The following is a 24,026-nucleotide window of genomic DNA, read 5'->3' on the forward strand; positions in this document are numbered from 1 at the left end:
TCCCTGGCGGCTGCGAGGGGGCTTCTCCCTGCAGTCGGCCGGGGCCGCTACGCGGGCGCGCCCCGGACAGCTCCGTCACAGGACGTAGGAGGCGGGCACTCCGCCTGAGCCGAGCTTTGCTACCGGAAGGATGTGCTCCTAGCACCCTCGCGGCGTGGTTGAAGTTAAGTGCGAACTTCGGAGGCGCTGAAGTGTTGGAACTGAAACTAGCGGAGGGGCGGCCGGGAACCTCCGCTAGCCCCGCTGTGTGGGCCCAAACCTGTGAGAGACGTTCCCGGTCCGGATCCCGTGCACCTTTGGGTGTCCCCGTGCGTGGGAGCTTTGCCGCGGTATGCCCTTAAAAACGGGGTGACAGCAATGATGTGTTAGCGTTGTCATGGGTTTGTGCTCTATTTAAAGTGACAAATTGACCCAGGGTAGAGCAGTTTAGGATTTCTGTGTTGCAGCATTTGTGACAAATTTGCTTTTGAACTTTTTTTACACATTACTTAGGGCGGCAGAAGAGTTGGTGTGATTTTTTATGATGGCATTTTTTGCCGTAGCCTGGAATTAATTTAGACAGTGACTTTAAATTAAAGTCCAAAGGTGAACGTGTTTGTTTGGTTTGTTGCATAACATCTTTTGTGGGACAAAGGTTAGTCCTCTGCAACACAAACCTTGCTGATGATTTTTAGAAAAGAGTGGTTTTTATCTTGTTTTTTTAAGTAGCCTGAATATAATCACTTCTTAAGAACAAATTATTTGTTTTCTCTCTTTGCATTGATAGCCAGTACTATAAGCATTCGTATCACTTAATTTGAAAATTATAATATTCTTAGAAAACCTTTAAAAACTTTAAAAACTTGTAAATGCCAACTACTGTAGATAAGCAGCACCATTGCAAAGCAATGCCTATCATAAGGGTGGTGGGTTGGACTATTTGATAAGTCTTTTGTTGTTTCTTTTTTTAACATAACCATACATTAAAAACCATGCAAAGATCATATTAGAGACGTGTGAAGCAGTGGGACTTCCAATCGTTGCACCAAATGTAAGAGGATGTTATTTCAGGCTCCACATGTATCCAGTGCTTACTTTCACAGAAACTGTGGGTTTGTTTTCATACTGATGCCCTGTAACAGTCTTTTTTCTAGTACAGTACAGATATTTGTCAGAGGCAGGGCGTTTTACTAGCTCAGTTCTTTTAGGTCTTAGGTGTCATAGGTCTTACCTTCCTAAGTATGACCTAGGATGATAGAAAAAAGGGTGTTTCCTGTGGTTAAATAGTCGTAAATTGATGGGTGAAACTGAAAACATTGTTTCCCCTCTGTCTTTGCAGAACTGTTTTTCGGCTGCAATGTTTTTCCAGGATAGTTCCCAATGAATGTACTCTGCCAACACCCATTCCAGAAGAAAGTTTAGGGGAAAGTGCTAGGGCAAGGCAGAATTGTGTCTCCTGGCAGCTCTGACTACTGGAGGTGTTCAGGCAGTCAGAGCATCAGAGTTGATGGGATATGGTGGCAGTAACAGGGATATGGTGGATAAATTAACCTTTAGCGTTTACTGTTCGATCTTTTCAGGGCAAAATCAAGAGCTACCTAGTCCTTCTCTAAGTCAGCTAGCATGGCTTAAACTGCCCTTACAGTAGTTTTAATGCTTCCAGATTAATCTGCGGTGGAGCAGAGGAGGAGGATTTATATGGTCTGTACTGTTAATACCCTCAGAAAGGGATTGGTGAATCACACAGTGAATATTACATTGTTGAGACCAGGTTCGTAAAAGCGATTTTGAACATATTCTTTGTTAAAAGTCTTCATTAAATTTTAGAATATCTTTCTCCACAGCATACCACTTCTTTCTTTCCTAATGATTTTGTTTTGCCACCACAGCTTCTGTTTACCTAGTCTTTTATATTGTTAATGCTTGAGCTAGTGATTGTGCTTTTCTTTAGGAACTTGTATGATATTAATATTGTTAGAACCAAGTCTCCCAGAGTTCCTTTCAAATTATTAAAATACTGTCAAAAATAAAGTACATTGGAATTTATGGGGCAGATATATTGTAGATTTTTTTGTTAGCATTAGAACAAGCAGCTGAGTTTCTGACTGTACCTTTGCTAAAAGAAAAATGGTGGACAACAGGAGAGAAAATAAATCATCGTATAATTGGCATTTCTTAATGCCATAGTCACCTTCTTGTTCCTGAATTAAGATTCTTCACTGGCTATTGTTTTTGACAGTAAAAAGGAAGAACTGAGGAGAAAAGAAACTATGAAAGTGTTGGTTGTTGGCCTTGGGGGGTAAGTTGTACAAAATTAACCTTCTTCTACAGCTTAAGACTAGTCTTCTTCTCAGAATGATGTGATACAATTTCCATTTCTGAATACCTTTTTTTTTTTTGAAACGGGATTACAAATGCAACACATAATTGTATAGTTTTTATAGCATGTAACTCTTGAGAAATTGTTCCTTGTCAGTTGGAGACCTCAGGTGCAGGTGTCTGTAGCATCTTTCTTGACACTGCTTGATTTACTGTACTGATTGTTGAAAACTGTTGGAACATGGCAGAAAATTTCTAGAAGTGGAGAGTATTTAATGTGGCTAAAATTTGGGGGAAGTTGTATTGTTTCTTTGCATATAACTATATAGAAATGTATGTGTGAGCTTGTACATATGTTTTAAAGATTAGTTTTTTGCCTTGGTGAACTTTTTACAATGTTTTTTAACAGAGTGACAAATGGAGGGAAAACAACACTAGCAGAAAAACTTAAGAATATGCTTCCCAACTGTGATATAATCTCTCAAGATGACTTCTTTAAGGTAACAGTTTTAATGGAAAAACCTGATAGGTAAAATTAGGGTTGAGTAGTTTTCACTTCTTTTTCAGTTCTCCTATTGATGGACTTTTAAAATTAGTGCTGCTTAAAGTAATGTTAATTTCCTAATTACTGAAAAAAAAGAGTCCTGGGGTAATTGAAATTTAAGTGGCCAAACCACTGAATATACTCAGCCAAAAGACATTTCCTGTCTTCTTTGCCACTCTTTTAAAGTAAGGCAGGGGTGTATGATGAATGCATTTTTCAAGATCCTTTGTGCTAGTGAGTTTAATGATACTGACTTAAGCCTACACCCATACAACAATAAGTAGTTCTTTGTCTTCCAAGTCAAAACAACATGCGTGTTGATGTTGGGGATGTTTGTTAAGGATGATGAAGGAGCTCTTATTTCTCAAATAAAACTCTAACTTAAGTCACATGATTTGGAGTGTTTGTTGTTCTAGATTAAGTAAAGTTTTTGTAGTGTATTTTAACAGTTGTTTACATCAGTTTAATGTTGAAGACAAATGTAACTAATTGGGTACAAAAGTGTATAACCCTTATGTTTATAACCAGAGTATATATCTCTCAGCATGGTCATAAAAGCAACCTTGAAAAAATTAAATTTTTTTCCCCTTCAGCCAGAATCTGAAGTAGAAACAGATGAACGTGGATTTAAGCTATATGATGGTCAGTAACTCTGATGAACTGCTTTTGAACATTGTCCTGAAATTGTTGTGCTGAGCTTCAACACTTCTTCCATCCCATTCCCTCATCTCTTCCCTTCCAAGCAAGGCAGTAAACAAGTCGTAGCTTCAGCGCAATCCTTCTCTTAGTTTCATTCAGTTCACTGAGATATCTAAGAAAACTTGCTTAACTAGTAAATAGCTCAAGCTAGTGCTTGACCTTACCTTTTCTCTTCTGAATCTTTTCCTCTGTTTCTTCACTTTTGTCTGGTTTAGTAGCAAATGGTGCTGTTCAGTTGAAAGTCTTGTCTTGCGGTGCTGGCATAAGCTTAATCTCTTAGCTTGGTAATGGCCCTTTTTTCCCCTACTTTTGTTAGTGGACTCATGGGATATCACTATTGGGTTTTCCAAGTCAGTCAAAACTTGGATCTATCCTGACACCTTTATTTCATGTCAGATCTCACATAAAGAACATATATTTTTAAGTTTGTGATTTATGCTGGCTCAGTTTATTCTTAGAGATATCTAGTTGCAGATCCACTTCAGGCCAGTGTTTTGTGTCAGGTCCTATCTACTTGTAAACGGTTGCTTGGTTAGTAGCTAATCTCTGTTGATACTTAGTGATCACAAAAAGTGTTGCTGAGAATATTGGTCAGACCTTTCAGTTGTACCTGAGAACTGGTGATTACCAGCTATGCAGTCTTTGGCTCAACTTCTAGACTTCATGTAAATGGAATGTGAAACTAGAGGGATAAATTGGACATTCTTATTCAAACATCCAGGTTTGACACTGGTCTTAAAAGCTCTTTAAAATGTGTTTGCTGTTATGGTATCAAAAATCTGCCTTATGTCTACCATTCAGTACTTCCTCAATATATTCTTGTGTGTCTACAGGCAAAAGCAGGTGTTACATTGTGCTCTTTTCCTTTGTACACCATGTTCCTTTTACTCTCTCTATGCCCACCTAATGAACCTTATAAAAACTCAAAGCAAAAAATGTCAAGCGTCCATTCGCCATTCTGATAATTGACAGAAAAGTGGAGGTCTCAGGGTCAGTAATTTTTTACAATTTTGTGGAAGTGCAGAGCAGTCCCTGAAGTTTCTGTCATGAAGTGAAAAGCTGTGAATTCAATTCAGACAATATTAAATGCCATGAAGTTCCCAGAGACTACACCCAACAGAAATAACCCAATCCTGGTGCAAGCTTTGGTTTCAGGAAATCATCGATAGCAAACGCAGAACTACAGATATAATCTTTGGGATAATCCCGTTCCCCTTCGTTGAAATTGTATGTATGTAGATTATTTGATTCGTACTGATTAACGCAGGGGTACTTGAGGGCTCTTTTTTTTTTTTTTTTTTTTTTTTCTTTGCTTTTAAGGGATGTTTAACTTTGTTTTCATCTAGTACTTGATGCCCTCTATATGGATGAAATGGTGACAAGTATTCACGATTGGATGAAAAGCCCAGCAAGGTCAGGTGTTGTGACAGAAGAGCCACAGAAAACGTGTGACAATCTGAAAAATGTTTATATTTTGATTGTTGAAGGCTTTCTCCTTTACAATTATGAGTAAGCAGTAATATGTAACCTAAATTAAAAGCTACCCTAAAATGGAAGAGGGAACTAAATATGTTATTATTTTAGGCCACTTAATAAACTCTGGAATAGAAGATATTTTTTGACCCTTCCCTATGAAGAGTGCAAAAGGAGAAGGAGGTAAGATTATTGACTTACTGCTTAAAAAGAGTCACTCTGCCCCATGAGCTGAAGCGGTCCTTTTGTACTAGCTTTTCTTCAGTGCTTGCAAAATGTAAACTGTTAAAATCATCTATTCTCTGTTAGTTTGAGGTTGGTTTGATTTGGTTTTTACTTTAGAGCACATGGGTATTAAAGTATTAAGTGCTTTATAAACACTAAAAAGAGAATTTGTTGTCCTGATAAATTATTTAATTACTGATTGCATGTTTGAGTAAAAACCTGTTTAAAATGAGAAATGGTTAAAAAAAATACTAAGCACTCTTATTCTTTATTAAATACAATTAATTGATGATTATTCTTAGAGTAATGATGTTCATATGTGGGTTTAGTGTATGGTTTTGTTTAGACTGTTCATTAATTTTATTGTGGATCTAAACTAGATTATTGAGCCAGATTATTGTCTGACTTGCCTCTAAAATTGGAGCAATACTGTGTGCTTGGAATAATATACGTACACAAAGTCAGAATCTGCTGGCTGAGTGAAGAAATCCTGTATTCAGCTGGCTTTGGTTGATACCACTTTCTTGGTTTCTCGCTAGACTCACCCAAGACTTTAGTGTCCAGAATGGAAGAGTCTAGATGGAACAACTAGTCATTTAAAGCTTGAGAAATCTGTATACCTAATAAGAAGAGGAGAAAGTGTCTTATTTTGGTAATAGTGTCAATACTGCTTAATTTATCTGTAATACCTTTTACAATTAAAACTCCCAAACTTGTATGTTGTCTTAAATGTGGTTTGACTGGCAGAAATAGGTAAGAGAGCAAAAGACAGCAGGAATTCATATCACAGATTGAATTAAAACAAAGGAGCCTCCTTGGGTCCAACAAAAATACAGCCAGCCTTTCTTTTTTCTTTTTTCTTTTTTTTTTTTTTAATTTTGGATCTGAGCTGTTATTTACCCAGCTAACACTAGGGAAAAATATAAAACTTAAATGGGAACGCATATGTATTTTTGTGTAGTACCAGAGTCTATCAGCCAGCAGATACCCCAGGGTACTTCGATGGACACGTGTGGCCTATGTATTTGAAATACAAAAATGAATTGGAAGAGAATGCAAGTATTCAAGTTGGTATGGTATCTTTAATTTTAAACTTATAAAATGTTTAAATGTGGCACTTGTGCAGTTTTTGTAGAATTGTGGGATTTTTTTAAATGGGTCAAAATTTTCTTCAAATGTTTTTGTGGCATTTAGTAGGTTTTGACATTTCTGTTCGTTTATATTTCAAGCCTATAGGGATTTTTTTGTTGTTGTTATTTAATAATGAAAATTAGGAAGTTAAAAAATAGAAATGTTCTGATCATGAATTAAGTCCACTTAACAGGATGATAACTTTTTAAGATAACACACATATGTCTAAATAAGAAGCTTCCAAGATGATAGCTGATGTGCTGGCAGAGTTCTTCAGAACAAAACTGAAATCCTGGTTAAGTCTTGAAGATACTTTCTAGGTGCTGATTGTCTGCACTACAGTCAACAGTTTTGCATGAGAAGTGTCAAAGCTGGGCCAGCTGTTGGGGCAGTGCCACAAGTTTGTGTGATGTTCACACACAGCTTTTGGACTACTTGCTTCTTGAGTGAAGGCCAGAGGGAAGGAAAGGGAAATTGGGTGGCTGCTTCATCATTAGCACACTGCTTCTTGCTGTGCAGTAAGAACTGCAGTGCTCTTCCAGAAGTTCCTCAAAGGCTGAAACTGAGGTACCCAAAATCACCTACTGCACAGAAGCTTTTTTGCCAAATTATTCCATTGCTCCACTGTCCTCACACAATATCCATTACGCTTATGGAGACTTTTGTTCCACAAAAAATTATAAATGAATTATTAGAATACTCTTCCATTATGTTGATTTTTTAACATGTAAAATGATTTTGGGGAGGAAGAATAGAGCAGGTGCTTTTCTTTGATTTTGTTTTTTTCTTATCTTCTGATGGCCTCTATATAGGAATACTGAAAATTTTGCCAATCGCCATTACATATAGCTGGCACAGAACTCATGAACACTTATTTTTTCTTCCTCAGATTATTTGGATGGAACAAAATCCCAAGAGGAGCTTTTATCCTATGTGTATAGTGATATAATGAAGGAATTAAACAAGCTGAGGGGAGAAAGTAAGTAATGTTACTGGAAATTGAATCTATGTATCTATCCCATTCTGTGTGAACAAGAAGCTAACACTTTTATTTGAAATAATTATATAGACCTATATTTATGTGCTCATTTGCTCATTACTCTGAGTCAATTTCAGCTAAAACTGAGTTCCTTGAAATGGGATGTTCTAAGATCATAGTTTAATCCACTGTTATTTAATGATAACATAATAATAAAAAACAGGGAAGAGAAGAAATATGGGATAAAATATCAATGAAAACAAATGTGTTGGTGGAATTACTTTCTGAGATATAGTAATGTCACTTGCAAACACTACAGGTTAGATGTGTACTTTTTATTTATTTTAGATCAGCAGGTCACAGCATGATAACGTAGAAGGCCTGGGTTCCGTTTGATAGGAATTGAAAACACCAAGACTGTCTTACATGGCAAGCCAACCATGTGGGCAAATGCTGTGTGTATCATCATAATGCTACTTCATGTAACACAGGAATTTTTGTAAGTAATTATTAAGTCTCTCATGGATATGGAGACAGAGACTCCATTTAGGAGTATGAACAGTGCATTCTTTAAAATTCCTTTAATCAGTTCTGCTTTGGCTGAGCTTTAAATCTGATTGTGTACATTTTAAAGAACATGAAGGTTTTTGTGCACAGAACTAAGCCATAAAGATGCACTTCTGTTGGATTAATAAGTATATATGAACATGGATGATTGCAGTTTGAAATGATCATATAGGAATGACAGTGATTGCCTCTAATATTTTTAGGAGCTTGTAATCACTGATAAACATGCTTAGAGGAACTAGCTGTGTAAGTTTATGTAAGTTGTTATGATGCTTAGTCAGTAACTGATTGAAGCACAGCTAAACTTACAAAGACCTACTAAATACCTCTCTGGTGTTAGCACAGTAATTTTTGTGTTGTGTATTGTTTAGAGCAGTTGGAAATAGATGTTAAGAAAATAAAAACAAGCCTCAAGAGGACTCCAATTGTTGGAAAAAGATGGGCAAGTAAGATGCAGAGAAAGGAGATGCATCATTAACAAGATGTAGTACTTATCCCAGTCAATCTCTGCAAAATATGGCAGAGGCAACTAGATAATAAATCCATGCTTCAGGGAGGAGGAAGAAATAATTGTTATTAATATTCCTAACTCACATTGAAAGTGAAATGAAACTGAAATGTTGTGAATTAAATGTTCAGAAAGCAGGAACGCTAAACAAATGTGGAAGCTTTGTTATAAAATTTGTGTATATATATTAACGCAAACTAGGAGATTGGGAAATTGGATCGTATTTTGTTGCTGAATAAGTAATGTCTTAACTCTTACATTTTCTAGACAATTACATTTTTAACAGCCAGAATAAAAATAAAACTACAGACATGGAAAGCAAAGGATGAATTTTATTACTTGATATGTCACAGCTGAACTAGTCAGTGATTGAAATGTAGTATGTTATTGTAAAAGTTGTAAATATATGTAAAAGAAAAAGATGTTATCAGATTATAGCTGTGTTCAGCTGTGTTTAAAACAAAGTGCTTCCAAATATAATTTTGTGCTATTATTTTGCTCTTAAAATTACTTCATCTTGCATTTGATGATATGCTGTTATGGACTGTCTGACTTTAAACTGTATTTTGTTTTTGTTTCCCTTTGGAAAGGGTACAATTGCAAGAGATTAGCTAATGTATGGAATGGTTTTGGTGGACTGACCTTGGCTAGCCACCAAAACTGCGCTAATACTTCCTCCTCCTCAACACGACAGGGGAAAAAATGCAGTGGATCTGCATCTTGATTCGTGTGTCATGATAAGAACAGGAAGATTACTCAGCAGTTACTCACATACAGTCAAAACAGACGTGGATTGGGAAAATAATTTTAATTTACTGCCAATAAAATCAGAAATAATGAGAAGTAACAAATCATAGAACACCTTACCCTATACCTCCTTTCTTACTAGGCTTGAATTCCCGCACAAATTCTCTGCCTTCTGTCTCCCAGCAGCACTGGTGGATGGGGATTGTGTTACTCCTTCCTCTTCACAGTCTTCTGCTGCTCCAGAGTGGGGTCTCTCCCACAGGGCCAGTCTTCCACTTCCACTGCTCTGCATGGTGATTCAGAAGAGGGAATGGAATGAACAATCACCTGACTTTATTCTCGAGTAGTCCAACATTGGTGCTGTGGCAAGGAGCTCAGTTTTGTCAGATCCTCTTATAGGGAAAAATGATAGATGAGCTGCAATACAGATCTATGCCTTTGTGGTGTAAATCATTATTGGAATATACGTGGCACTGAACTTGTGCTTCAGCAACTTGTAGTAAGAGCTCAGGGCATAGATCTTTCACAGTTCTTCTGTAACCATGCCACAGTTTGGAGCTGCATGAGCTGCATCTTCTTTTTTTTTTTCTCCTGACAAAACAGGTGGTCTAACTTGGCTCCTGTGTAAGACCAGGACCCATGTTTTCAGAGCTGGGTAATTCTAGTTTCTGCATTTAGAGGGGGTCCATAGTGGAATTAAAAGAAGAGCAACTAAATATCAAGGAAATGGAGAAGCTGCTTTGCAAGGAGACACTGAAAATGGTGGGACCACTCACTGGGGAGAGAAGACCAAGGGGAAAATGGGCCACAGTTTACAATAGCTTGAAAGTTGAAAGCTGTGAGTCAAGTGGAAGCAAAACTAGTATTCACCATATTTTACAAATATTAGTCTGGGGCACTTCCTCAACTTATAGTAAGGTGATATTTCACAGGGATAGAGATGATGCTTTATGCAGCAGACACTGACCTTCTGAGATGTCATGCCAAATATGGCAGACAGCACCATCAAGTTCAAAAGGGATCCAGAAGATTGATTGACACTTAACCCATAAGAAGTAGCAAGAGAAGCTAGCAGTGCTATATCATGGATGGGCTGTAGAAACTGACCAGGCTCACCTGGTGTGCCAAAATTTTGTGCTCTTGCCAGTTCCTGCAGCAACTCAGCCACAAAAAAAAAAAAATGAACTCTTCTGAGTCTGTTTGGTAGATAAAGTATTTCAGGTGCCATTATAAAAGCTTATAGAGCTGGTCTGTAACTTGGCATGTTGGCAGAATGCTTTTTGTTTGAAGGTGGTACAGCCCTTAACAGAAATATTTATTTATTTATTTATTTATTTCCCCTTACTCTTGGTGACTGCCTTTTGATTGCCAGGGCTGTGCTAGCTGTGAAGTGGTTGGGGAGAGCTGCATGGCAGAAGCCTACAATTGTTTAGTGAAGAATAGGCAACTTTCTGGAAGTGTGTCATCCACTGGCAGCAATTTTAGGCTGTCACAGGTGAAAGAAAGCTTTGCTAAGTGTCTTGTATATTTTCAGAAATGTGGAGTGATAGAGGTGGTGGTGTTCTATAAAAGGTTAATGGCTTTTATGTAAGGACAGAAATACAAGTATATTATTAGTTTGATATTTAGAAAGTAATTTTTTGATGTTAATAGAACATGACAAGTCATAAACACCAATGTAGTAGGAACAAACTTTTATCTCTCAGAGCTTGTGGTTCCCACTCTAACCTTCAAAGTCTAAAAGCTAAATTTCTGTTCGATTCAGATACTGTTTTTGTCACACACAAGGCGTTTCGTAATTTACATACCCACTTGGGAACAGTGAATCTTCTGTCCATCGAACTGGGTACATCTTTGGTTTCTCTCTGGCATTGCCATTGCACACAATGTCCAGTATCCATTCACTGCCTGGTCAGTTACTGTAGCTACAAGAGTGCAGGAGCAGTGTGAGAGTAAAGTGAAAGTGTTTATTTTCGGAAGCTGATGTTCCTACTTCCACAGAGGGGAAGTTAGTGTGTCAAAACCCTTTCCTATTCCTGTTGCAATACTTGAATTAACTGAATGACTGTTCCTGTCTTTATGCAGACAGGAGATATGGTAGTGCTCTTTAGTTTTTAAGACTGAGGGGACGGGCCCTTGCAAATGAGGTAGTCTTGTATCAGCCACGTCTTCTCAAAGCACTGGAAGGGTGTATAGTGTGACTTGCTGCATGACATGGTGTGTGCACCTGGTCAAACAAGTTTGTCAGGTGGAGGAGGATGTGCCCATCATCCAGGCCAAAGTCTGTTGTGGGGGGAAATCTAGTATTTAGTCACTCGTGTGGTTAGACACCTTGCTTTTTCCTCCTCCCCACAGTTGGTCCTTGCCCATCCTCCCAGGAAGCATAATCCGTCTTGAAGTGAAGTAGTGCCTCTTTTCAGCACAGTGACCTCGCTGCCCCGGCTGCCTGCCAGCGGGGCTGAATTTATACCTGACCCCAGCCTGAGCCCAGGATAGTCCGGGTTTGAGTGCTGAGCCGGTATTTCATGTGCCTGGCTACCCCCGAGGAGCCCGACAGCTGTGCATCCTCCCCCGGTACGCCTGAAGTGCTTCAACGCCATTGCCGCCATCGGGGAACAACGCCGTGCCGCTTCACAGGGCGGGGACGGGCGCCACGCCACAAGCAGCGTCCGCTGTGACACCAAACGGCTCGGGAGCGCGAAGCGCTCTGCTAGGGCATTGCTCCCGATCCCTGTGACACCGGCTCGGGAGCGTGGGTCCCCCTCTTCCGGGTGCGCGTGTCCGGCCCTGCCTTCCCCTCCTCCTCTCGCGGTGGTGGCCTGCGCGGGACCGGCGGCGCGCGCCGGAAGGGCGGTGGTGCGCGTGCGCGTGCGCGCCGGCCGTGCCCGCGGGCGCAGCAGGGCGCGGGGTATGTCGGCCACGTGCGCCGTGTCCCGGAAAGAGCCGCTGCCAAGGCCGCGTCCCAAAGGCCAGAGGGAGCCGCCCGCCAAGGTGATGCGCAGGGGTCTGCGGCGAGGCCGCGAGGAGGAGCGGGAGCAGCTGCCGTGGCCGGGAGAGAGCGGGAGCGGCATGGGAGCGGAGGCCGAGGCGGAATCGGCGGCACCGCTGAACGACGAGCGGCGGAGGCGGCAGCCTGTAGAGCCGAGGGCGCTGACGACGGCGTCGGCCAGGGCGGTGGAGGAGGAGGAACGTCTGGAGCGGGAACATTTTCGGAGGATCATCAACGCTTTCCGATATTACGGGTAAATGAGGCCTGTCGTCTGGGCGTGGGGCCCTGCGGGGGTCTCTCCGCTCGCTGAGCGGCCTCCGCAGGGCTCGCAGCAGCCCCGCGGCCCCGGCGCAGGGCGCTCGTCGTGCGGCCGCCTCCCGGACTGTGCTCCGTGCGCAGCACTGTGCTGGCGGCGGGGTGCGGAGCCCCGAGTCGGGAAGGGGCTTCTGCATCGCTTTCCTTTCGGGATACGTGCAAAGTCGCCTTGATGTCTGTCAATTCGAAAGCATTGAAAAATGTATCAAACCTGAGAAGGGCGTCGTGAGGTCACTTAGGAGATAGAATGCCCTAAGACACCATAAAGCCTTCAGACCAGCAGTATTTCCTGGTGGCGGAGAAATGCAGTATGATGTTTCGATTATGGATGGAAATTCTTGAAAGACATTATATTTTGCAGAACATACAAGGCCTGTAGCATGCTAGGGATAATGGATGCAGTTTTTAATAACATCAGTGGAGTCAGAAGAGAGTTTGCTGGCTCTATAGGAATGAGCCAGCAGTGGTGGGGACGCTTAGTTTTAGGATTGAATCCATTTAGTAGACGAGGAACCAAGTCTCGTTGCAGGTTAGTGGAGCCTGGCTGTAAAAGTCCAGTCCTTTTCAGTGTTTTGGTAAGCCATATCCTGTTTCTAGGTTTGGAAAGTAGGTTTGTACTTCAGCTAAGGAAGCCCCGTCGTGTGGCTCATGACTATGCTGGACCTTTTTTTATCAATGTAGTGCAAGCATAATATGTACATGGTAGTGAGGTTCTTGGTAGGAGTGGGTGATATTCATATAATTTCTTCGGTTTGAGGTTTTTCCTTGTATGTTTCATTTGTCTTCCAGGGCAAGTGTTAGAGCGGGAGGTTGGTCTGAATGACTTTCTGATGTCTCTTGCAGAGTGAATTCTCTAATTCAGTTTGGACATATCAAAGACCTAGTTAATTAAAAGTATCTAATACTGTTTGCTACTAATGTAATTCCAACCTGTAATTTATTTATATTAGTGGTATAATTGTACCCTCTGGCCTTAGAAGCTGTGAATATCTTTCTCAGCCTTCTGTTGAACTGTGACTTTGAGTTGCTTTTGAGTGTTTGATTCAGTAAAAACAAGAAAAGGATGTGACTCAAATTTCCAGTACAGAAATTCAATGAAATTAACTCTGTCTCAAAGAAATAATTCAAAATTTAGGTGAGATTACATATTTTGGTACTTAATAAATGGAATCTTTGTTTGCTCATACAGATATTTTCAGCTAACTTAGAAACATCTGTATGAACAAGACAGTAACATGCTCTCAGATAAGTCCAGATCTTGTTCTTGTCTTCTAAACATAAACAGAGATAACTTTGTTATTTGTAGTTTTTCTGATTTCAGTGAATTATTCATTCTGCTAGATTGTTGTAATTTAGCATAAAAGGGTGGAGAATTCGGTTTAAAGGTTTTTTTTTTTTTTGCTGATAAGACTTTCAGGAAGATATTGTTGAGTTAAGCTGATGTGATTTATGTAGAGCATCAGTTTATTTTTTTTCTTGTTTCTTGTCCTTGAATGTAATTTTAAGCTGGTGTAGCTATTGCAGGGAACAGTCCCTTCTCAGTAACACGTCAATAATATAACCTGGTTAAATTTCCAGAATGAGGTTGTCACTAAAATGCCAGCCATTGCAGCTGTCTCTCATAATGGCTAGTTTTTTCAGCTTTGTGCTGCTGTATATTGACACAGGACTTGGGAAACTTTAGTATGACTTGACCATCTGAAATCATTTAGTGGTCAAAAGGGTCAGTATCTCTTCCTGAATTCTCTCTCTCGAGTCACCATGACTGTGCTTAGCACCTATACTTCTGTCAGTTTAGGCAGAAAACAAATCTAGCAAAATCTCAGAAGAGTCACCATTTTAATGAAACTTTTAGCCTGGAGAAGTGGAAAATTATTTTTATCTTTCCTTAATCAGATGATCATGTTCACAGTACTTGTGAGGAATATGCTGTGAAAAGAAGGTAGCTCAGTATCTTTAGCTGCCAGAACTCTGGTATGGTCCACCTGAGACTTTTACAGTTTTCATGAAAGCAATGGATTTTGAGGATCCCCATTCTCACTCCACATGTTGTTATTTCTGTAACAGAACCTTACCACTGCATTCAAATTGATTCAATTTAAATTGGATTTGTGAAAGAAACTTAGGAGATGGTTGGTTGTTAAATTTAATAGATTCATGTGTTAAGATGTGATCACCTGTTCTGGAAATGACTGGCTGATGACGAAATGGTAAGGAGAAAGGAAGGGTCCTCTTATTAAATAGAGTGATAATGCAGAACTAGGGCTTAAAAAATTGCCTGAAAAATTCTTGAAAACTTGTTCTCTGGTAAGGGACTACAAAGTCTGGTCACTTTCTGTATATAAAAAAACCGAATAATTGTAATCAAAACAGCTTAGAGTGAATTATTTACGTGTGTATTTTGCTTCTAAATATTTAAAACTTTTGCTTTTTAGAACGAGTATGCATGAACGAGTGAACAGAACAGAGAGGCAGTTTAAGTCTCTCCCAGCTAACCAGCAGAGTCTTCTTCCTCAATTTCTTCCTCACCTTGACAAGATTCGGAAGTGCATTGATCATAATCAAGAAATACTACAAACCATTGTGAATGACTGTGTTCATATGTTTGAAAATAAGGAATATGGAGAAGATGTATGTTAAAATTGACTTTTTTCTTGCTCCAGAATTAAATTCTGTATGCTTTGGGGTTTTCTACATTTGTTTTTAATACCTCAAACCGCCAACTTTCTTTTATTTTGCCTTCTTTGTTTTATTGTTTCCTGTATGTTCACACTTTTCTCACTCTTGTCTTTCACATTTTGCAGATGCTTAATGAGGCTGTTTGTTGTTAGTTCTGGTAGTTAGACATATGAAAACTAACTGTGAATCTGCCAAATTATTGTAAAAAACCAAACAGTGAATCTGGAAAATTGTTGTTTTCACTCCAGAGTTCTAGCTTTCCCCTGGTTACATTTTAAAGTTATTTTTTTCTGTTACCTATATAGAATATAAGTGATATTGTCTGTCTTACTGTAGGTTCCTATATGTTACAACATTGTAAATTGGTTGCAATTCTAGATTGTAAGTATTTTTAATGTTATTTGTAAACACCTTTTTACTACTTGACCTACTTTATATCAAAAAAAATTTACACCAAGACTTAAAGGACTGACAGAGATGGAAACTGAAGTCCTCTTTGGATACAGGCAAGATACAGTAATGGGCAGCTCTAATATAAGCTTCTCAGTTTTGCCTTATTATTCTCTAAAGGGATCCTTTTTTCAGGGTAAGCAGTTCAGCCTCGGCACTGGCTAAGCCCTGATCCTTTCCTGAATAAGGACTACCAATTATGCTTTACTGTGTATTGGTTTTTTGGTATGGAACCTGCAGTTTTGAATGCCAAAGAGAGACCAGCAAGCTCAGTTTGTATAGGATATTAAGGTGGATTTAAGTCCGGGTCCCAGAACTGAAAGGGAAGTGCTTTGTCAGCTGATATACCCAGCAGTTCTTGCAGCATGGCTTTTTTTCTGTTCATAATTTGCTTTCCCCCCCAGAAGACTCCAGATACTTGATATGTTTTCCACTAACTTTTTTTTTTTTTTTTTTCTTTCCCTCCATTTTATTCAGGGAAGTGGGAAGATTACACCAGCTTCAACATTTGACATGGATAAATTAAAGTCCACATTGAAACAATTTGTGAGAGACTGGAGTGAAGAGGGAAAGTCTGAGAGGGATTCCTGCTACCAGCCAATTATTAGTGAAATTATAAAGAACTTTCCAAAAGAAAGATGGTAATAGTGTCTTAAAACTTATATTTATGTGGACTTAGACTGTTGCACAAATCTGAAACAGAATTTATGGAGTAATGAAAAGCTTTGTTTCAAAAGTAGAGAATTTTTTATGAACTCAATGGAATTTATTTTTCAATCAAGAAAGTTCTTATTTCTATTACAAGATGTTGGAAAAGAGTAAAATCATAAGCTTCACAAAGTAATACCAGGTAAACCAGTAATTATTTTTTTGTTGTTTTGCAACTGGGTGTAACAATATATGTAAATCTTGTAAGTAAGAGACTTTAGAAAGTTAACTCAGTTGTCCTCAGTGCGGTAAAGCTTGCAGGTTAGTGGATTCTCAAGAGCGTGTCTGCTGCAGGTGAAAGGAAGGACTCTTAGAGAGCAGGAAGTCTCTCGCTCTTCATTATGGAAAGGAGGAAGACTTAATCTCCACTGCAGTTACACTTAATTGCATTTAGAATTTACTGTGAAAATAGTAAATTCTAACGTTGGTTTCAGACAGCTGTTCTAAGACTGTTCTTAAAAAAACTTAGTTGCACATCTGAGGGTCATTTTGTAAGTATTGGCTTGTTAACAGTGCCAAAATAGTCATTGACATTGGAGTTTCAGGTAATTTAGGTAGAAGCATAAAGGTAAAGTCTCAGAAGGTTGTAGTGCTGTAAGAATTCCATGTTTATTGGTTCTGTCAGTTAATCAGCCCAGTCATCTTAAAGTACATTTTAGTTTAAACTACTCTTAACAGTGGGAAAATTTGAGAATTTTTATTCATAAAGGTAACAGGCCACTACTTTGGTTTGATATAGCAGGGTATTACTGGAGTGTTTTTTCTCTGTCGGTAATTGTTAATAATGCTCTTGTGTGAATTTGAAGTCTCTTCCACTAGCCATTGTTTAGTTTCATTATTAAAAACCGTTTGTGGTGGGAGAACATGGAGTGAAGATGGTTTCTATTTTGCCTTGAACTGACTTATCTAAAGATACATAACACCTTTAGAAATGTTTTATCTGCAAGTGAGCTTTCTGCAGTTTTCTAGTGCTAATAGTGCCTTGCATAAGATATGAATTAAATCCTGTAGGTATACCTCTGATGTGTAGATCTATAGGAAGACTCATGGTTAGTTCTGCAAGAAAACATTCTAATCTCCAAAATGACAATTCAGCTTTTTCTCTTGTATCATAGCTGTTAATGGATTTTGGTTATAGGAGGGGTAGCTTATGTCAAATCTTAAGAGATTCATGACTGAGGCTGGAAAATCTTGACTTTTACATTTTTCATCAATGAACTCTATTTCAAAACTTTCAGTTGATAATAGGAAGCAACATGAGATAACAAATGGGGTGAATCTGAAGTTGACAGCTTTGTGTTTCTTTACAGGGAATTCTCGTGGTTGTTGTCAGATAAAACTAATGTGGCAGAGCATTGGTCCCTATTGTGGTAGCTCTGAAGTGGCATTTGAGTTTTGTTCTGTCTCTGCTGAGATCTCTGTACAACACTGTACAGATCAAACATCTCTACTACAAGTTTGAGTTCGTCAAATAGCATTTTTTAAATTTCTAAAATGTGTATTACTTAAATTATTATTGTGGAGCTGTTATAGCACTTAGGTAAAACCTCTTCTCTGCTCACATATTGTTAGCTACTATGTCAGCTCACTCAGCTTTCCTGGTGACTGAAGGCTCGCCTGGTTGGGTGTACTTAACTTTTTGAGGTGAGTAGCAGAGTCATATACTATCGAGCTTAACTGGCAGTGCCACTTCACCCTTGTGCAAGAAGTAACTTCCCTGGCAGGGTTTGCTAGCTGGTCGCTCTGGGTTTTTTATACACATTTTATACAAATTCTTCACTCTCCAGTGACAGGACCTGAGGGAATGCCATGCGGCTGAGTAAGAGGAGGTTTAGGTTAGATACCAGGAAAAAATTCTTTACCCAGAGGGTATTTGAGCACTAGAGCAGGCGCTTCAGGGAGGTGATCACAGCACCAAGCTTCTCTGAGTTCCAGAAGCGTTTGGACAATATTTTTAGGCACATGTTGTGACTCTTGGAGTGTCCTGCATAGGACCGGGAGCTAGAGTCTCTTACCCTGACAGGTCTGTTCTAGCTCAGCATATTCTATGATTCAGTGATTTTGGAAGGGAGAAGTTATTTCAGTTTGAAGGGATTGATGGGGCCTGAACTGATCACAGTGAGTTACTCTGTCCTTTATAGTGGGAGAGGACTGACTGGGGACTCTAATGTGTGAAAGAAAACAGCCTGTAGGTCAGCCTCAGAATGCAGCTTTGTCTTGCTTTAGAGTTTCCTTTTGTAGCACGTTCTAAAGTCTCCTGAAAGGATGAAATGAAAGTGATAGAGAAAAACTGCACTGGGTGAAAGTGAAATGAAAACTCCTTTATCTAAATGTATTTTGTGTTGATAGTGCCAGTCACCTTTTACTTTGTAAAAGGAATTACAGTACTCATCCAATCTGTAATATTCAGCAGAATGGTACGTTCGGTTTCTAGTTAACATAATTTGTTGACATTATTAATTCCATGAATTGGAGTCATGTGAAAATGGAGTTTAAATTTTTGAAACTACTCAAGTGCATTTCACTCTCTGCACACACACCTTCTAGCGTTGCAGTTTACAAGATTGGCATGTATGAGTTCAGTTGGTATGTAAACAGCAGGAAAAGCAGTGAAGTGTTGTATATGCTTGCTCTTTGGGAAGTGGAAGGTAGTACAAGCAATGGTTGAAAGCAGCTGTAGGTCAGAATAGTTATTTAGTAGGTGCTACTTAGCATGTGTTATCATGTGTTTTAGCCTAGTCTTCTGATGAGGCTGTCATCCGAAAATAAATTAAATGGCAGAAGCTGTTCCTGTCTCATTCTGCTTCACACCTTAACACAGAAGTTAGAGTCAACAAAGCAGTTTTAAGTAAATTCCATGAGATTGGGTCTTCCTGGAGAACTGATAGATTTCTTGCATTATTCATGTTGGAGTTTGTGTTTCAGCTTGTAGGAGCTCTGTAATATTTAAATGTCTCGTATTGCTTGGATTAGAATGAACCTACTTGCTGTAGGAGAAAATAGTAAAATGTAGATACATTTTTATTTCTTTATCAGTGTATTTATTGAAGATTTTTATAGGGAAATATATATATATTTTTTTATTCCTCTTGTTTTCAGTCCTCTTGGTTTCCTTTCACTTCTAGTCTTGCTCTTCCTGCTTTGGTGAAATGATGTAAAGAGCAACAGCTTCTTGTCCAAACTAAATCTGTGAAGTAATTAACTTTTTTGTTAATTATCATTCCGTGGCCAAACCCAGTATACTTAGGTATTTTTTCCTGTTTTCTTATAAGTTAGGCCTCCGGAATGAGCTGTAACTTGAAATTCGTCTGTGTCATGCTGTCTGGCAATTACTGTATTTTCCAAGATGCTTACTGAACAGTCCAAAAGAAATCACCAGAGCTTAGTTTCCTTTTAATGTGAAAAACAGCTTACGAACTTGACTATACTTCTCGAGTGTGCTCAGTCACATTTCTGGTGGAGTTGCAGTCTGTGCTGTATTTGAATTTTATTTGACTTTATGTGAAATATATCTCTCCTTGCAGGTCCTTACTTAGCCTATACTTAGTTTTAAACATTGGATTTGAGGGCAAATATTATGTCAGTTACTGCCTCACCGAGTGCTTTGCAGGTCTTTAATGAAAGTGTATAAAACTCAGCTGCCAAATTCAGAGAATTGCTCTTCAAATGATTGTGCTGTTTAGCATTTGTCCTAAAAAAAAATCACCAACAATATGATTGAAGTAAAATAGCAAAATACAGGATACTAAGAATTGGATCTGTTTATGATCTAAATTTGCAGACCTCATAAATACTAGAAAAGGAGTCCCAGTGTGTTCCTATGCTGATATTTCCACTGATCAGAAGCCCATCTCTGTGTGAAATAAGTATTTATTACTTCATTTGATAAACTGAACTGCAGCGTTTAATTTATAAAAATGAGGTTTGTGTTTGATCAGACACTCTTATTTCTTTTGTGAGCATATTTACCTCCTTAGCACCATTACTTTTTATTACTACACAATAAACATGAAATAAGCCTCCATTTTTATCATGTGTAATTTCCCCCGTTTAAAAAGGACATATTTTAAAAAAAGTTTAAATCTTCATTGATACCAATAATCTTCTAAAAGCTGAAAATATATCACACTGAAACATGCAGTGTGAAAAGGACATGACAGATGTGTTTCTGATATTTCTCTGTTGTCTTTTTTAAGAGACTTCTGCAGTTTTAGTTGTTGAGCTGAACAGTACCATGCAACCCTCTTCTCTGCTGCTTGGCCAGCAGCTTTCCCCACTCTTGTCAGATTAATAGGCTGATGATACTTCCCTCTTGGCCCACCAGTATTCAGTGGGTACTTGCTGGATACTCATACATGTTCCTAACTGCCGCTGGATGTGTGTCATAGAAATCCTGTCCTTGGCTGGCTGGTTCAAGGCTAGTTTTACTTGTGGATCACTTTGAGTTATTATTTTACCACAGGTTTTTTTGGGGTGGTGGTTTTTTTTTTTTTTTTGGGGGGGGGGGGGCGGTGTGTGTGTGAGGGGGGTTTTTTGTTTGGTTTTTTTTGTGTGTGGTTTTTTTTTTGGTGGTGGTGATGGTTTTTTGTTTGGTTTTTTGTTGTTATTGTTTTTTGGGTTTTTTTAGGTGAGCTTGTAACTGCTGTCATCAGGTAACCACCAGAGAAAAGCTGTTTTTTTCTAGCCTCTGAAAGGATTATAGCCTTTAAAAAAGCAGTTTCTGTGCAATTAAAAGATTTTTAGCTATTATAAGGATGCAAAATTCAATGTAATTCATTAACAATTTGTCACAAACAGTTCATTTTCAAGTCTTGAAAAAGGTATTAGACAATTTTTTTTCTAATTAGGGGACACTGTCAACAGTCATTACTTGTTATGCAATAAGTTTGCCACATGCATAATTTCTCAGACTATAAATTCAAAAATCTGCTCTTGGAAGGTTAGTGTCAATGTTACTGGACTGAGATTTGATTATACTGTATTTTATTAGCTGTGATCTGTTGCTGAAATGAAGTTGGTGGCCAGGAGCATTCTCCAGCAACTGATATGAAGAGTAGGAAAAGAAATAAATTTGCTAACAAATTTCCAGACTTTAATTCCTTAATAAACTCAATAAATAAGGCACAAACGAAAGTGTAGTTAAGTCTGCACTAGAAAAAGAAAATAAAAAGCTGTTTTCTAAGAGGGAATTAGGAAAAATTGGTTTAGAAGTACAAAAAATTTGTATTTTGGATGAAAAGATAGAAGACAAATACATGCAATTTAAAGTCATCTCACTTAACTGTTAGAAGTTTTCTCTTGTTTTGGGGTGCAAAATGGTGCAGATTTCAAAATGTAAATATACCTGCATACCTGTTAGCTACCAGGTTGCTTTAAGAAAAGACTTTTTCTAATCAGTGTGTTCTAATCTTGAATATGGTTTATGGCTTATCATCCCATTTATTATAGAAGTGTCCACATGGGGGTGCTAAAATCTGCTCTGCATAGAGCTAGTCTAAATATTTCATAAATAAAAACTGTAAAGAAGTGGAGAAATAGATTAGGTTAGAAAATCTATTTGGATTAATGGTGTGCTATAATTAACGGTGTACCATAATTTGGATTAACAGTGTACCATAATGAAGCTTTTATAGCTTACAGCAGAAAGCACATTTTCCAAAAATTTCATATTGAGCATGTAGTTTTATCCTGAAGTATTTTTTTTTGTTTCAGTAGGATTTTGTGCAAACTTTCTTCTGATTTCCCCTGTAGAAAAGAGGTAGTGAGAACCGTTGCTTCACAGGAATGCTCTTAATACCAAAGTCTTGATTTCCAGCTTCTTGTTAAGTCAGAAGAGCCCGGACATATAACGGAATGGAAATGAATGGAATGATTTTCCATTTCAGAGACTTCACTAACTAGATGATCAAATCAAAACTCAAAAGGCACTGTTAAAACAGCTTTGTTAGATTGTGTGGCATTTAGAAAATAATTATAGTTCCTTTTGGTTCTGGGTAATGGTATTCAGAAATGTACAGCTTTTAGGATATATGTAGCTCCTTTAATCATCTTCATGCTTGTGCAGCATCCTTACTCTTTTGAACCCTTTTTGGCATTCTGAATTTTTAAGCAGTCAAAGGCTTTGTGGTTTGATGCCGTTTATCCTTTCAAACTGCTGATTGTGGCCTATTTCATATACTTGCATGTAAATTGGTAGGTGTATTTTTTGTCTCTGAAGGTGATATGCAAAACAGTGTGGGAAGGTGTATGAATATTCATACTTTGGTGTATGAACTTGTGAACTCTTGAAGTCTTGTTTATGACTGGAAACTGAAAAATTACTTCTTTTTGGATTAAATATCTTCAGTTTGACATGGGAGCGGTTTCTGTTTTATGAGTGAAGGTTTGATTGCATTGTGGTGGAAGTGTGGTGGTTAGAATATGTATGTATTGCCTTTTTCTGCCTCAAAGAGTGATTTTTGAGATTCTTAGTTCTGTTTGTTAGTTGCTGCACTTGGGAGAGATTTTTCTAAGTGAACATACTGCTGGATGTTTTCTGATTGTCTTCAACTTGATGCCTAGTTATGTGTAGATGGTTAGAGAGCTGCAATATAGATTGAGTTAGGAAATAAGTCACTTAGAGTACTTGGGGAAACCAGTGAGCAGCATATGAAGAACTCATCATTTCTGGAACAGTCACTACTTTAAGGTTTTTACATTCTGAATTGTTTATCAGATTGTGGAGATTTTATGTTTTCATTTCTCATTTTCATTTCTCATGTCAAAATACTTGGTTTGTTTTTTTGGTTTGTGTTTTTTTTTTTCTTGCAGGGTAACAAAAGATATGTCTAGAATGCTTTTTGATTAGCAGTGGGGCTTAAAGAAAAATACATTATTCTATATGGTAATATTCTTCAATTCACTTGAGAAATTTTTTGGCTGGATAACAGTAGAACTTTTAAGGAAAATAAATTGTGTGTGCAGTTATGCTCTGTATTCTGAATAAGGATTGTATATGTTGTTTTGAGTAATTTGACTGTACAATTAACCAATCTGATCAGAACAGGCTCAGTTTCCATTTAAAAGTGAAGTCATACAGGAAACATAATATAGTATCTAAGTTTATGGTGGGGAAAATGTTTGGCTGGACCTCTAAATTGTGTTAAGGGGTATCAGATAAAGACTTAACTATTATTTTTGTTCTGTTGCAGGGATTTCTCCAAAGTTAATATCCTGGTACCTGGTGCTGGGCTAGGTAGATTGGCGTGGGAAATAGCTATGCTCGGTTATGCTTGCCAAGGAAATGAATGGAGTCTCTTTATGCTCTTTTCTTCTAACTTTGTACTCAACAGGTATATAGCTTATGTTTTACTTGCTGAATAAAACCTAGAGAGGCAAAACTATAAATGACAGAAGTCTGAATACGTACGTCTCACAAGAATAGATTTTTAAGTCATACTACAAGGCACATATACTCACTTTTTAGAATGCTTTAAGGAAAAAAGTCTTATGGATAAACAGGGAAGGAAGTATTATAGCTGAGTCATTAAAATTACAGAAAGCATGGCTTTCAAGTTTTGAGATTTAAAATCTCTAAATTGAACAACAGATATTATGCAAAATTTTCATTAGGTTTTATGATTTATTTCACATTATTTCACTTGTTTCTGTAAAATGGACACCTATCTTACTACTACTGAATATGGGCTAGTAAATACAACCTGAATAAATGGTG

The 24,026-nt window shown here is 38.2% G+C and overlaps 2 protein-coding genes across 9 annotated transcripts in view; both read left to right on the top strand.

The window, feature by feature from the left end:
- NMRK1 (nicotinamide riboside kinase 1) lies at positions 1-15,022 on the top strand. Of its 5 annotated transcripts, none has more exons than XR_005704355.2 (10): positions 1-329; positions 2,219-2,278; positions 2,708-2,798; positions 3,436-3,484; positions 4,888-5,050; positions 5,126-5,197; positions 6,201-6,310; positions 7,260-7,349; positions 7,698-7,848; positions 11,527-11,884. XR_005704355.2 is itself a non-coding variant. In XM_058424136.1 (10 exons), exons 3-10 carry the CDS (start codon positions 2,250-2,252, stop codon positions 14,931-14,933), a joined length of 627 nt encoding a protein of 208 aa, XP_058280119.1. In that variant the 5' UTR covers positions 1-329; positions 1,643-1,750; positions 2,219-2,249; the 3' UTR covers positions 14,934-15,022. The 5 variants fall into 5 exon arrangements, 3 of the variants coding, with proteins under 3 accessions (XP_058280119.1, XP_039945145.1, XP_039945146.1); XR_005704357.2 differs by lacking the exon at positions 11,527-11,884 and adding an exon at positions 9,015-9,195; XM_058424136.1 differs by lacking the exons at positions 7,698-7,848; positions 11,527-11,884 and adding exons at positions 1,643-1,750; positions 14,911-15,022.
- CARNMT1 (carnosine N-methyltransferase 1) overlaps positions 12,082-24,026 on the top strand; it is a 20,790-nt gene continuing 8,845 nt past the window's right edge. For all 4 annotated transcript variants that reach the window (XR_009208621.1, XR_009208622.1, XM_058424135.1 and 1 more), the window contains exons 1-4: positions 12,082-12,413; positions 14,911-15,106; positions 16,082-16,245; positions 23,503-23,643. Coding sequence is in view for 2 of the 4 variants with exons in the window: in XM_058424135.1 (XP_058280118.1) it covers positions 12,082-12,413; positions 14,911-15,106; positions 16,082-16,245; positions 23,503-23,643 (833 nt within the window). In the remaining 2 variants the exon portion in view is untranslated. The remainder of the gene's footprint in view (positions 12,414-14,910; positions 15,107-16,081; positions 16,246-23,502; positions 23,644-24,026) is intronic.

Source organism: Hirundo rustica, chromosome Z (assembly GCF_015227805.2).
Source record: "Hirundo rustica isolate bHirRus1 chromosome Z, bHirRus1.pri.v3, whole genome shotgun sequence".
NCBI classification, from domain to species: Eukaryota; Metazoa; Chordata; class Aves; order Passeriformes; family Hirundinidae; genus Hirundo; species Hirundo rustica.

Bases quoted from the DNA above. Each gene is read 5' to 3' on its own strand.
- NMRK1 (XM_058424136.1), top strand. From the start codon at position 2,250: ATGAAAGTGTTGGTTGTTGGCCTTGGGGG. The intron at 3,485-4,887 runs GTCAGTAACTCT...GTTTTCATCTAG, and splicing joins TGGATTTAAGCTATATGATG to TACTTGATGCCCTCTATATG. The intron at 6,311-7,259 runs GTATGGTATCTT...TTTCTTCCTCAG, and splicing joins GAATGCAAGTATTCAAGTTG to ATTATTTGGATGGAACAAAA.